The 13,558-nt window shown below is 38.8% G+C and overlaps 1 protein-coding gene across 2 annotated transcripts in view; it reads right to left on the bottom strand.

Annotated features, from left to right (window-relative positions):
* Itga9 (integrin subunit alpha 9) overlaps positions 1-13,558 on the bottom strand; it is a 388,816-nt gene that overhangs the window by 173,321 nt on the left and 201,937 nt on the right. For both annotated transcript variants that reach the window (XM_004854266.4, XM_087181364.1), the window contains exon 17: positions 3,726-3,802. In XM_004854266.4, coding sequence (XP_004854323.2) covers positions 3,726-3,802 — 77 coding nt within the window. The remainder of the gene's footprint in view (positions 1-3,725; positions 3,803-13,558) is intronic.

The raw sequence follows: 13,558 nt of genomic DNA on the forward strand, positions 1-13,558 counted from the left end.
TGCAGAAGATCATCAAGAAGATCATACACCCTGATCAAGTGAGATTCATCCCAGGGATGCAGGATGATTCAACATACGCAAATCAATCAATGTAATACACTATTTCAATAGAGCCAAGGACAAAAACCATATGATTATCTCCATAGACGCAGAAAAAGCATTTGACAAAATCCAACATGCAATCATGATAAAAACCCTACAAAAAAGTGGAATAGATGGTCTCTACCTCAAACTGATAAAAGCCATCTATGAAAAACCAACAGCCAATATCATACTAAATGGTCAAAAACTGAAATCCTTGACACTAAAATCAGGAACAAAACAAGGATGTCCACTGTCACCACTCTTGTTCAACATAGTTCTGGAAACATTAGCTATGGCAATTAGAGAAGAAAAAGAAATAAAAGGAATAAAGATAGGAAATGTAGAAGTCAAATTGTCATTATTTGCAGATGACATGATACTTTACATAGAAGACCCCAAGAACTCCACCAAAAGTCTTCCAGACTTCATAACCAAATTCAGTCAAATAGCTGGTTACAAGGTCAACACACAAAAATCAATAGCTTTCCTCTACACAAATGACAGACTCACTGAGAGAGAAATAGGGCAAATAATTCCTTTCACAATAGCATCCACAAAACTGAAATACCTAGGAATCAACCTAACGAAAGAAATCAAACACCTCTTCTCTGAAAACTATGGCACTCTTAAAAGAGAGATTGAAGATGATATTGGAAAATGGACAGACATCCCCTGCTCCTGGGTAGGAAGGAGTAATACAGTGAAAATGGCCATACTTCCAAAACTGTTATACAGATTTCATGCAATTCCAGTTGAGAACCCAGCAGCATACTTCATGGACCTTGAGAAAACAATCCAAAAATTCATTTGGAACAAGAAGAGACCCAGAATAGCAAAAGCAATTCTAGGTACCAGAGACATGGCAGGGGGTATCACCATCCCCAACCTGCAACTCTACTACAAAGCTACTGTGATAAAAACAGCATGGTACTGGCAAAGAAACAGACCTGAGGACCAGTGGAACAGATTAGAAGATGCAGAAACAACACCAGACACACTCAGCCATCTCATCTTTGACAAAGGAGCCAAACACCCTCACTGGAGGAAAGATAGCCTCTTTAATAAATGGTGCTGGAAAAATTGGGTTTTAACTTGCCAAAGATTAAAACTAGACCTATATCTCTCGCCATGCACTAAACTAAAATCAAAATGGATTAAAGATCTAAATATTAAAATAGAAATGCTGAACCGGCCGGAACAGAGGTTAGGTAGAACTCTTGAAGATACTGGTGTAGGAAAAGAGTTTATGAACAAAACCTCAGTTGCCCATGAACTAGCACAAACAATCAACAAGTGGGATCTCTTCTTACTAAAAGGCTTCTGCATAGCAAGAGAAACCACCAGCAGTGTGAAGAGGCAACCCACAGTGTGGGAAAAAATCTTCACCTGATGTTCCTCAGACAAAGCTCTACTATCTCGAATCTATAAAGAACTTAAAAAGATCAGACCTCCCAAATTTAAAGACCCAATCTGAAAATGGGCATCTGAAATGAACAGACATTTCTCAGACAAAGAAGTAGAAATAGCAAATACATGAAAAAATGTTCAACATCACTGGTCATTTGAGAGACGCAAATGAAAACAATGCTGAGGTTCCACTTCACTCCAGAAAGAATGGCTGCTATCATGAAATCAACCAGTAACAAATGCTGGTGGGGCTGTGGGGAAAGAGGAACCCTGCTCCACTGCTGGTGGGAGTGTAGACTGGTGCAAGCACTGTGGAAATCAGTGTGGAAATACCTCAAAGAACTAGGACTGGACGTCCCATTTTACCCCGCTATTCCCCTGCTGGGGATCTTCCCCAAAGAATTAAAAGAATCATACCACAGAGATATATGTGCACCCATTTTCATAGCAGCACAATTTGTGATAGCTAAAACTTGGAAACAGCCCAAATGCCAATCAACTGGAGACTGGATTAAGAAAATATGGTTTTTAAAATAAAATTTAGTACTACTCAGCCATAAAAAATGAGAAATTAGAGACATTTATAGCTAAATGGATGCACATTGAGGTGACACTCTTAAGTGAAATAAATAGGACACACATGTATAAATACCAAATAGTTTCTCTGGTGTGAGAAACTGAAAGTGTAAATAAGGACTAAATGTATAATAGGTAATGTGAAATAGGAAGAAAAGGGGCAAAGGGGGAGGAAGTGGGAGGGGTAGGGGAAAGGAAAGAAGGGAATGGAATTAATATGAGAAAACTGAAAAATAGGAACAAATTCTTTGTAAATAGAGAGGGATGGAGGGGTTAAAGGGAGGGCTGGGCAAGGGTGAAAAATAAGAACCAAGAGAGATTATGTAAAGTTGCAAATTTCCAATGATGAATGTCATTATATTGTATACCTAAAATGTACCAATCATTAGAATGAATAATCGATAATGCAAAATAGGAAGAAAAGGTCCAAAGGGGTAGGGTTAGTGGGAGGGCAGGGGAAAGGATAGAAGGGAAAGGAAAAATGCTGAGAAATGGAAAAAATGGAAATAAAGTCTTTGTAAATAGGGAAGGGTGGAGGGGGTGAAGGGAGGGCTGTTGTATATCTAAAATGTACCAATAAAAGAACAAACAAAAAAAGGACACATTATGGCACTTTACATAACTATCAAAACTGACAACTGCTTTGAAAAATGTTAATAAATCTTATGGAGGCTAGCATAATCTTCAGAAGGAATTAATTACAAAAGGAAAGCATTCTTTGAAATGTGGGGAAATGATTCAGCACTCACACCTAGATCTTAAAAGAAGTCTAAAATGAAATGTTGGCAAAGAGGAAACACAAGGCCTCTGTAGAGTTCACCTTTAGCCTTGGGCGATTCACATACCATGAGAGGAAATCCTGAAATAATAAAAGAGATGGTCTGTTTGCTTGGATCGGGACAGCCTACCTCTCTCCTTCAACTGTGTCCTGCCATAGAAACATTGCTTGTTTCTAAAGCAGTTACCACTGTTAAGTGTGAGGGGAAAAAATTAAAAGAATTTTAATATAATAATATGTCCCCAAAAGTCAAATATTGACAATTTCATAGGTTTCAACTTAATACAATGAGTAAACATAAAATACCCTCCCAATACAAAAATACATACAAAAAGTAAAAATATAAGCTGCACTGTGAGATATGTGAAATTGGAAACAAGACCCAAACTATCACCTAGGCAGAGTACTGCATGTTTGCAATCCCATATACTTGGGAGGTTGAGATAGGAAGATCACAATTTGAGGCCAGCATGGGCAACACAGCAAGCTATTGTTAAAATTATTTTATAACATACCTTTTAAAAATTTAAAAATTTCATTGGAGGGTGGTAATCTTGTGCACGCTGGGCAAACACTATGCCACTAACCTACACCCCAGTTTTTCTTGTACTATAAATTTTGAGACAGAGTCTAAGTTGCCCAGGCTGGTCTTGAACTTGGAATCATCCTCCCTTAGTTGCTTGAGTAGCTGGGATTACAGCCATGTGCTACCACGCTCAGTTTAACATACATAATTTAAAAACTACAAAATATCATCATAACCCTCCAAAAATACTGTTTACCATTTTTGGTGAGGAAAGATGAACATCCAGATTTGGGGCCTGGAGTTAAGAAAAATGAGCTTCTCAGAACAACATATCATGAAAGGACACTGACATACCTGGAGAGCAACAGTTTACCCCGAAGCTGCAGGTCAGCGGCACAATCCTCAGATTGGCAATTTCTTTCAAAGACAGTCTGTGAAAAACACAACAGGAAGGTTGGAATAGGATTTAGTGGCAAATGAGTAAATAAGGGCCAATCTTCTTCTTGGGAATTGTTCCCTGGACTTTCACTGCTGTCCTCCCACCTGCAAGAAGTCAGTTTGCTGCATGGTGACAGGGATCTTAAGGCTCCACAAAAGCCCAAGTTGACAGTGTCTGGATCCCACAATCCAGCCTTACATGAATCACTTCTCAGTCCCCCAAAGTTCATTCTCATGAGCATTTTTTCAAAAAGCATGTATGACAAGTGTTCCTTCAGGCTGTGCTTATCTAAGAATAGCTTTGTGATGCTGTCAGATGTAAATGATAATTCAGCTGAGTCAAGAATTAGACTATAGGTATTGTGACTCTTCACAAAAGCCCTCTCCACGTCTTCTAGACCAGGGTGTTTTTACTATTTTTACTTTTATCTGTTCTTTTGTTTGGCCCAAGTTCACTCTGCAGAGCTAGTTTTTCCCTTACCCCTTCACTCCTCACTTTTCAAATAAACTTTTGGCACCATTAAAAAAAAAAAGAATTAGACTATAGTCTGATCACTTCCCCAACTTGTTCTTTTGAGAGGACATAAAAATCCATATTTGAGATAGATTCTGCTGAAAGATGGGACCATATTGAAGTTTCATTCCCAAAGGACATGGGAAAGCCAAGCAGGCCATTAGACTGAGGGCACCACTACAGAACAGAGGGATTTTCCCCAGTTTTGGAGTGAACCAGCCAACACTTCACAGAGAATAGTATTTTTCCCTAACCAACACTAGACTTCTGCAATCAAAGCCCCACCTAGTGCCCAGCATGCCAAAACCCACATCATTTCCAGAGAGTTTGCCTAAGCTCAGGCCTATCCATGGAGGACAGCCAGAGAATCAGGGAGCAGCACTTTGCCAGGAGTTAGAGCTTTCTTTTTTCCACAGCATCTGGGGGGCTTCTTAGTTTGTCCTTCAGTCTGGTGTCCACTCTCTGATGTTTCTCTCTGTGAGCTATAGCCTCCCTCTGCTCCAGATGATGGAGATGCTTCACTATTGCCAGAATGCATTGATCATTTTGGTAGGATTTGGACAAAAAAGCCTCTTTCCCTTTTTAGTTATAATTTTTTCACTGTAAAAGTTCTTTGCTGCCACTGCCCATGTTTGTGAGCTTCTTCCCACCTACCTACACATACTAAAGTTCCGGGTAGCTTGTTTCCTTCCCACAGAGCTGGTCTAGGAGGCTTCTCAGGGTGAAAGCATGAACTCCAGAAAATTTGTTGGCCAATGGACAGTCTAGACTCAATCAGACAGGGTAATTTTGCCTATGGAAATTCATATTCCTGTGCCACATTTCCAAAAGAATAAAGTGTCCCAGCCAAATTCTTGTCCTTGATTATGGTGGAAAATCATGGAAGTCTTGGGCAAAAAGAGGATATTCCCATGTTCTTTTGGATACTACAAAGGCAAAGAGAGAGCCAAATTTCCAAAAGATTTCAATATAAGACTTTTGTGCTTTGCTTTCCATCTCAACCAGGGAGAAAACAGGAGGAAGAATGTATAAGGACTGCAGTGATGTCTTGTGCAGGAAGAAAGGAAGGCCTTTAGGGCTTTAGGACTAGGCTAAAATCAACTTAGTGGCCTCACCACTAAGTTGATGGAATGTAAGATGGAGGTCCCTTGCTGATATGACCTCTCCTGAGGTCTTGAAACTAAATTTGTTACTCATAATTTTATATTTTGGGTTTTTTGTTTTGTTTTGTTTGGGGGTGGGTGGGTTTGTTTTTGTTTTTGTTTTTGATTTTGCTTTTTGTGGTACTGGGGATTGAACTAAAGACCCTGAGCTTGTGAGGCAGGCATGGCACCACTGAGCTAAATCCCCGGCCCCATAATTTTATATTTTTTTCTTCAAGATCTCCCTCCTACCATCAATTATATGAGCTTCAGACCCCTCAAAACCCAGAGATAGCCTTGGTTACAGTTCTTTCCTTGCATGTGTCTTTGTCATTTCACAGCCAGGAGACAGCCTGACTTCCAGGCATCAGGAGTGGCACGGAGGTGTGGGGGCAGTAATGAGAAGCAGGTAAGAACTGAAGAGGCTGTGACTTAAATCCATCCTGTGACTTACGGTGTAAATTCTGGCCCCTGTATTCCCAACCTCTGTCACCCTTCTTCTCTCGTGTCATTGTCCCTTACGACTTTACCAGTGCATATGAGTAAACGTCATGAACCTTTCTACTTCATGGAGAAATGAAAAGACAATGGAGCCAAAGAGTAGATGTGAATTTTCTTCTGTGCAGGTGATGGTATTTTCCATTAATGAATGCCACAATATCTCCCATCACACTCCCTACAAAGTGACTTTGTAAGGAATCTGGAAGGATTTGTGGTAACAGTGGAAATAATGCTAAATGACTTACAAAGCAGAGCCTTAAAAAGCAACAGAACATCTTCCTAGTTCTCCTGGGGCATTTGTTTGTGGAAATTGACCACTCTGTACCAAGGAAACCCAGCTTTCCATAGAAAGGCTCACATGGACAGCTACTTACAGCCACACAAGCTTGTGAGTCAAGTATGAGAGTCAGTGTGGAAATGGGACCTGGGGATCCTGCAACCCTATTGAACCACTCCAGCTGACAGGCACTGTGTGCAGCAGAGATGAAATTCCTTCACCAAGCCATGCCAAATCGTAAATTCACAATTTTCCCATTTGCTTCCTATTACTGATTTCTAGTTTAATGCACTGTAGTCAGAAAAAAATATATGGTATGATTTCAATCTTCTTAACTTTATTAAGATAAGTTTTGTGACCTAACACATGATTCATCCTGGAGACTGTTCCTTCACTTAAAAAAGGAGTGTGTGTCTTGCTGTTGATTTGAAACTTTTGTTTATATCTGTCAAATCCACTTAGTTAACAGTTTTGGTCAAGTCTACTATTTATTGAATGATTTTTTTTTTTTAGCCCTCCCTTCACCCCCTCCACCCTTCCCTATTTACAAAGACTTTATTTCCATTTTTTCCATTTCTCAGCATTTTTCCTTTCCCTTCTATCCTTTCCCCTGCCCTCCCACTAACCCTACCCCTTTGGACCTTTTCTTCCTATCTTGCATTATCGATTATTCATTCTAATGATTGGTACATTTTAGGTATACAATATAATGACATTCATCATTGGAAATTTGCAACTTTACATAATCTCTCTTGGTTCTTATTTTTCACCCTTGCCCAGCCCTCCCTTTAACCCCTCCATCCCTCTCTATTTACAAAGAATTTGTTCCTATTTTTCAGTTTTCTCATATTAATTCCATTCCCTTCTTTCCTTTCCCCTACCCCTCCCACTTCCTCCCCCTTTGCCCCTTTTCTTCCTATTTCACATTACCTATTATACATTTAGTCCTTATTTACACTTTCAGTTTCTCACACCAGAGAAACTATTTGGTATTTATACATGTGTGTCCTATTTATTTCACTTAAGAGTGTCACCTCAATGTGCATCCATTTAGCTATAAATGTCTCTAATTTCTCATTTTTTATGGCTGAGTAGTACTAAATTTTATTTTAAAAACCATATTTTCTTAATCCAGTCTCCAGTTGATTGGCATTTGGGCTGTTTCCAAGTTTTAGCTATCACAAATTGTGCTGCTATGAAAATGGGTGCACATATATCTCTGTGGTATGATTCTTTTAATTCTTTGGGGAAGATCCCCAGCAGGGGAATAGCGGGGTAAAATGGGACGTCCAGTCCTAGTTCTTTGAGGTATTTCCACACTGATTTCCACAGTGCTTGCACCAGTCTACACTCCCACCAGCAGTGGAGCAGGGTTCCTCTTTCCCCACAGCCCCACCAGCATTTGTTACTGGTTGATTTCATGATAGCAGCCATTCTTTCTGGAGTGAAGTGGAACCTCAGCATTGTTTTCATTTGCGTCTCTCAAATGACCAGTGATGTTGAACATTTTTTCATGTATTTGCTATTTCTACTTCTTTGTCTGAGAAATGTCTGTTCATTTCAGATGCCCATTTTCAGATTGGGTCTTTAAATTTGGGAGGTCTGATCTTTTTAAGTTCTTTATAGATTCGAGATAGTAGAGCTTTGTCTGAGGAACATCAGGTGAAGATTTTTTCCCACACTGTGGGTTGCCTCTTCACACTGCTGGTGGTTTCTCTTGCTATGCAGAAGCCTTTTAGTAAGAAGAGATCCCACTTGTTGATTGTTTGTGCTAGTTCATGGGCAACTGAGGTTTTGTTCATAAACTCTTTTCCTACACCAGTATCTTCAAGAGTTCTACCTAACCTCTGTTCCGGCCGGTTCAGCATTTCTATTTTAATATTTAGATCTTTAATCCATTTTGATTTTAGTTTAGTGCATGGCGAGAGATACAGGTCTAGTTTCAGTCTTTGGCAGTTGAAACCCAATTTTTCCAGCACCATTTATTAAAGAGGCTATCTTTCCTCCAGTGAGGGTGTTTGGCTCCTTTGTCACAGATGAGGTAGCTGAGTGTGTCAGAAGTTGTTTCTGCATCTTCTAATCTGTTCCACTGGTCCTCAGGTCTGTTTCTTTGCCAGTGCCGTGCTGTTTTTATCACAGTAGCTTTGTAGTAGAGTTGCAGGTTGGGGATAGTGATACCCCCTGCCATGTCTCTCGTACCTAGAATTGCTTTTGCTATTCTGGGTCTCTTCTTGTTCCAAATGAATTTTTGGATTGTTTTCTCAAGGTCCATGAAGTATGCTGCTGGGTTCTCAACTGGAATTGCATGAAATCTGTATAACAGTTTTGGAAGTATGGCCATTTTCACTATATTACTCCTCCCTACCCAGGAGCAGGGGATGTCTGTCCATTTTCCGATATCATCTTCAATCTCTCTTTTAAGAGTGCCATAGTTTTCAGAGAAGAGGTGTTTGATTTCTTTCGTTAGGTTGATTCCTAGGTATTTCAGTTTTGTGGATGCTATTGTGAAAGGAATTATTTGCCCTATTTCTCTCTCAGTGAGTCTGTCATTTGTGTAGAGGAAAGCTATTGATTTTTGTATGTTGACCTTGTAACCAGCTACTTGACTGAATTTGGTTATGAAGTCTGGAAGTCTTTTGGTGGAGTTCTTGGGGTCTTCTATATAAAGTATGTCATCTGCAAATAATGACAATTTGGCTTCTACATTTCCTATCTTTATTCCTTTTATTTCTTTCTCTTCTCTAATTGCCATAGCTAATGTTTCCAGAACTATGTTGAACAAGAGTGGTGACAGTGGACATCCTTGTTTTGTTCCTGATTTTAATGTCAAGGATTTCAGTTTTTGACCATTTAGTATGATATTGGCTGTTGGTTTTTCATAGATGGCTTTTATCAGTTTGAGGTAGAGACCATCTATTCCACTTTTTTGTAGGGTTTTTATCATGATTGCATGTTGGATTTTGTCAAATGCTTTTTCTGCGTCTATGGAGATAATCATATGGTTTTTGTCCTTGGCTCTATTGAAATAGTGTATTACATTGATTGATTTGCGTATGTTGAATCATCCTGCATCCCTGGGATGAATCTCACTTGATCAGGGTGTATGATCTTCTTGATGATCTTCTGCATTCTATTTGTCAGTATCTTATTAAGGATTTTTGCATCTATGTTCATTAGTGAGATTGGCCTATAGTTCTCCTTTTCAGTTGGGTCTTTGTTTGCTTTGGGGATCAAGGTGATGCTTGCTTCCAGGAATGAATTTGGGAGTATTGCTTCCCTTTCAATTTCATTGAAGAGTTTAAACAGTAGTGGCAGTAGTTCTTCTCTAAATGTCTTGTAGAATTCAGCAGTGAAGCCATCAGAGCCTGGGCTTTTCTTAGTTGATAAGTTTTTTATTACATTTTCAATTTCCTTGGTTGATATTGGGTTGTTCAGAATTTTTAGGTCCTCTTTGTTCAACTTTGGTAATTCATATGTATCTAGGAATCTGTCCATTTCTTCTGTGTTGTCCATCTTATTGGCATATAGGTTCTGGAAGTAGGTATTGATGATCCTCTGGATTTCTGCTGGTCCTGTTGTAATTTCACCCTTTTCACTCTTAACTGCATGCATTTGGGCCTTTTCTTTCCTTTTTCTGATAAGGTTGGCTAAGGGTTTGTCAATTTTATTGATTCTTTTGAAGAACCAACTCTTGGCTTCATTGATTTTTTGTATCATTCTCTTAGTCTCCATTGCATTGATTTCTCCTCTGATCTTTATCATTTCCTCCCGTGTATGAGCTTTGGGTTTGTCCTGCTCTTCTTTTTCTAGAAGCTTGAGGTTCAGCATCAGGTTGTTTAATTGGGCTCGTTCTGTTTTCCTAATATGCATATTCACTGCTATGAATTTCCCTCGTAAGACTGCTTTCATTGTGTCCCATAGATTCTGATATGTTGTATTGTCATTATCATTTAATTGAAGGAACTGTCTGATTTCTTAATTTCCTCTGTGACCCATTGGTTATTCAGAATTGTGTTGTTCAATTTCCATGTGTTTATGAAATTTTTTTAGTTTCTTTTGCTATGGATCTCCAATTTCATCGCACTATGGTCTGATAATATACAGGGGATAACTTCGATTCCTTTGCACTTACTTAAACATGTTCTGTGTGTGAGTATGTGGTCTATTTTGGAGAATGACCCATGTGTAGCTGAGAAGAATGTGTATTCTGATTTTGTGGGGTGGAAGACTCTGTAAACATCTGTTAAGTTCATTTGTTCAAGAGTTCAATTGAGTTCTAGTATTTCATTACTTATTTTTTATCAAGTTGGTCTATCTATTTGTGACAGTGGGTTATTGAGGTCCCCCACTACAATTGTATTAGTGCATATATGACTTTTCATGTCCTTATTTGTTTTATATACTTGGCTGCAGTAGTGTTTGGTGCATATTTATGATTATCATCTCTTCCTGTTGGATTGTTCCCTTTACAAGGATGTAGTGTACTTCTTCGTCTCTCTTAATCATTGTTGGTTTGAAATCTACTTGATCTGCAAAGAGGATAGCTACTCCTGCTTTATTTCGGGTTCCCGTCTCATGGAGTATTGTTTTCCATCCTTTAACTTTCAGTCTGTGACTTTCATTTTTAATTAAGTCTGTTTCCTGTAGCAGCATATTGTTGGAGTTTGCTTCTTGAGCCATTCTGCCAGTCTATTTCTTTTGATTGGTGAATTGAGACCATTAGCATTGATGGTTATAACTGAAACATGTTGACTTGCCATTGCCATGACTTTTTCTTTTTGTTGGGTTCTCCCCCTTTACATTTAATTTCTTGTCATACCAAATGGGTTCATTCTGCTTTGTTTCCTGGGCTTGTGATCCTCAATCTCTGTTCCTAGGATATTGTGTAAAATTCTTTGGAGTGCTGGTTTGGTATTCATGAAGGTCCTAAGGTGCTCTTTGTCATGAAAGTATCTTATTTCTCCATCAATTTTGAAAGATAGTTTTGAAGGGTACATCAACCTGGGTTGGAGGCTGTTTTCTTTGAGGGCTTGGAATATGTCACTCCAAGCTCTTCTTGCCTTGATGGTTTGTGTTGAGAAGTATGCTGTGATTTTGATGGGCTTTCCTTTGTATGTGATTTGTTTCTTTGCTCTAACTGCTTGTAGAACTTTGTTCTTCTGTTGAGTTTCTGGAATCTTAACAATTATATGCCTATGTGTAGATTTTTTTTGATCAAGCCTATTTGGAATCCTATATGCCTCACTTATCTGTATGTCAAATTCTTTTCCCCTGCTTGGGAAGTTTTCTGCCATCACTTCTGTGAACAGTCTTTTTATGTTGTCTGCACTCTCTCCTGTTTCTTCATTGACTCCAATCAGTCTGATGTTATTTTTCTTTGCATCGTCTAGCAGCTGCTGGATTGATTTCTCATGTTCCCTTACAATTTTAAAGCAATTTTTCTTTTCCTAGTCAGTAATTGCAATCTTATCTTCTATATCTGAAATTCTGTCCTCACATTGGCTCATTCTGCTGTGTAGACTTTCAATGGAGTTTTTCATCTCCTGGAAATCTGTTTGTGTTTTATGGATTCCATTTGTTTCCTATGTTGGGATTCCATCATGTTCCTCAGCTTCTCTCTACATTTATTAATCATGTCTTGCACTATGGGCACAATCTCTGCTGTTATCTGAGAAATTATTTCTGATTTCATTGTTTCCAGATCCCCTTTTGTTGCCAGTTCAGTGGGTCCAGGTGGTTGAGTATCACAGTGTTCCATCTCATTTCCCTGTGGGGTTGCAGGAGCTGATCTGGAAATCTGGTTTTGAGACTTATTTATGTGTCTTCTCATTTCGACTGGGGGCATGGGGTGGGGGTGCTGTTGACGCCCGTGGAGCTCACCTCCTCTGATCTGGGAGAGGCGGGACAGGGCCCCGGAGTGGAGGGATGAATGGTGGCCCAGAAGCCCCTTCCTCTGGGCCGGGAGTGGTGGGAGAGAAGGCAGCCCAAAAGCCCTTTCCTCTGGGCTGGGAGTGGTGGGCTGGATGGTGGCCCAGAAGCCCCTTTCTCTGGACCAGGAGCAGTGGGAGGGCGACTCAAAAGTCCCTAACCTCTGGGTCGGGAGTAGCGGGACTGACGGCCATCCAAAAGCCCTTTCCTCTGGGCTGGGAGCAGCAGGCTTGATTGAATTTTTTGTCTGGATGTTCCATCCATTATTGAAAATGAGGCATTGAAATTTTGTACTATTACTGTGAATTGCTGTCAAATTCTCCTTTGAGATCTGTCAATACTTGTTTTATATGTGTAGGTATTGTGATGTTGGATGTTGAGTGCATATATGTTCATAGTTACTATATCTTCTTGTTGAACTGACCCTTTTGTTATTGTGTAGTGAGTGAGCTTCATCTCTAGAGACATTTTTTATTTGAAGTCTACTTTGATAAAGTATGATTCATTTCTGCTTTCTTTTGATTACCATTTCATAATCTTTTCCCTCTCTATACATATCCTTGATTCAAAAGTGAGGTTCTTAGAGATAGCATAGTTTGATCTTGCATGAGTGTTTATGTATGGATTTAATCCATTCAGTCACTATGTATATTTTTTATTTGAAAGTTTAGTCTATTTACATTTAATGTAAATATGTTGGTAAATGTAAATGTATTTAATGTATTGGTAAGGATTTACAGTTGCTATTTTGCCAACTGTTTTCTATACATCTTGGAACTCTTTTGTCCCTTTTCTTTTGCATTTATAGGTTTTGATTCTTTTTTTTCTTTTGTGTAATTTCTATAAGCATCTCTCTGTTACCAAGATTACATAAAATATTCTATAGTTGTAATATGAGCTGATAACAACTTTACTTGCACTAAAAACTCTCTAATTTTTTCCCCATTATTTTTTCCCATTAAGTTTATTGGTACATTTTAGGTATAAAATAAAGTTACATTCATCATTGGGACCTTGTACTATTACATAAGTATCTTGGTTCTTATTTTTTTCCCCTTCCCCTGCCCTCCCTTTACCCCCTCCACCCTTCCCTATTTTCAAGGACTTTGTTTCCATTTTTTTCCTTTTCTCATATTTTTTCTTTTCCCTTCTTTCCTTTCCCCTACCCCTCCCACTTCCCCTGCTCCTTTAGACTTTTATTTCTTATTACACAATATCAATTATACATTTTTAAAATTACAATATCAAGATCTAGGAGACATTACCACAGATTTTACAGAATTTAAAAGGATATAGAAAGCATATTACAAAAATCTGTTTTGAAATAAATTTGACAACTTCTAAGAAGTAACTTGGAAGACAAATTAATGAAGCTAACTCTGGAGGA

This window comes from Heterocephalus glaber, unplaced genomic scaffold (assembly GCF_053883595.1).
Source record: "Heterocephalus glaber isolate CG9 unplaced genomic scaffold, H.glaber_assembly_v1.0 deba00001472, whole genome shotgun sequence".
Taxonomy (NCBI): domain Eukaryota; kingdom Metazoa; phylum Chordata; class Mammalia; order Rodentia; family Bathyergidae; genus Heterocephalus; species Heterocephalus glaber.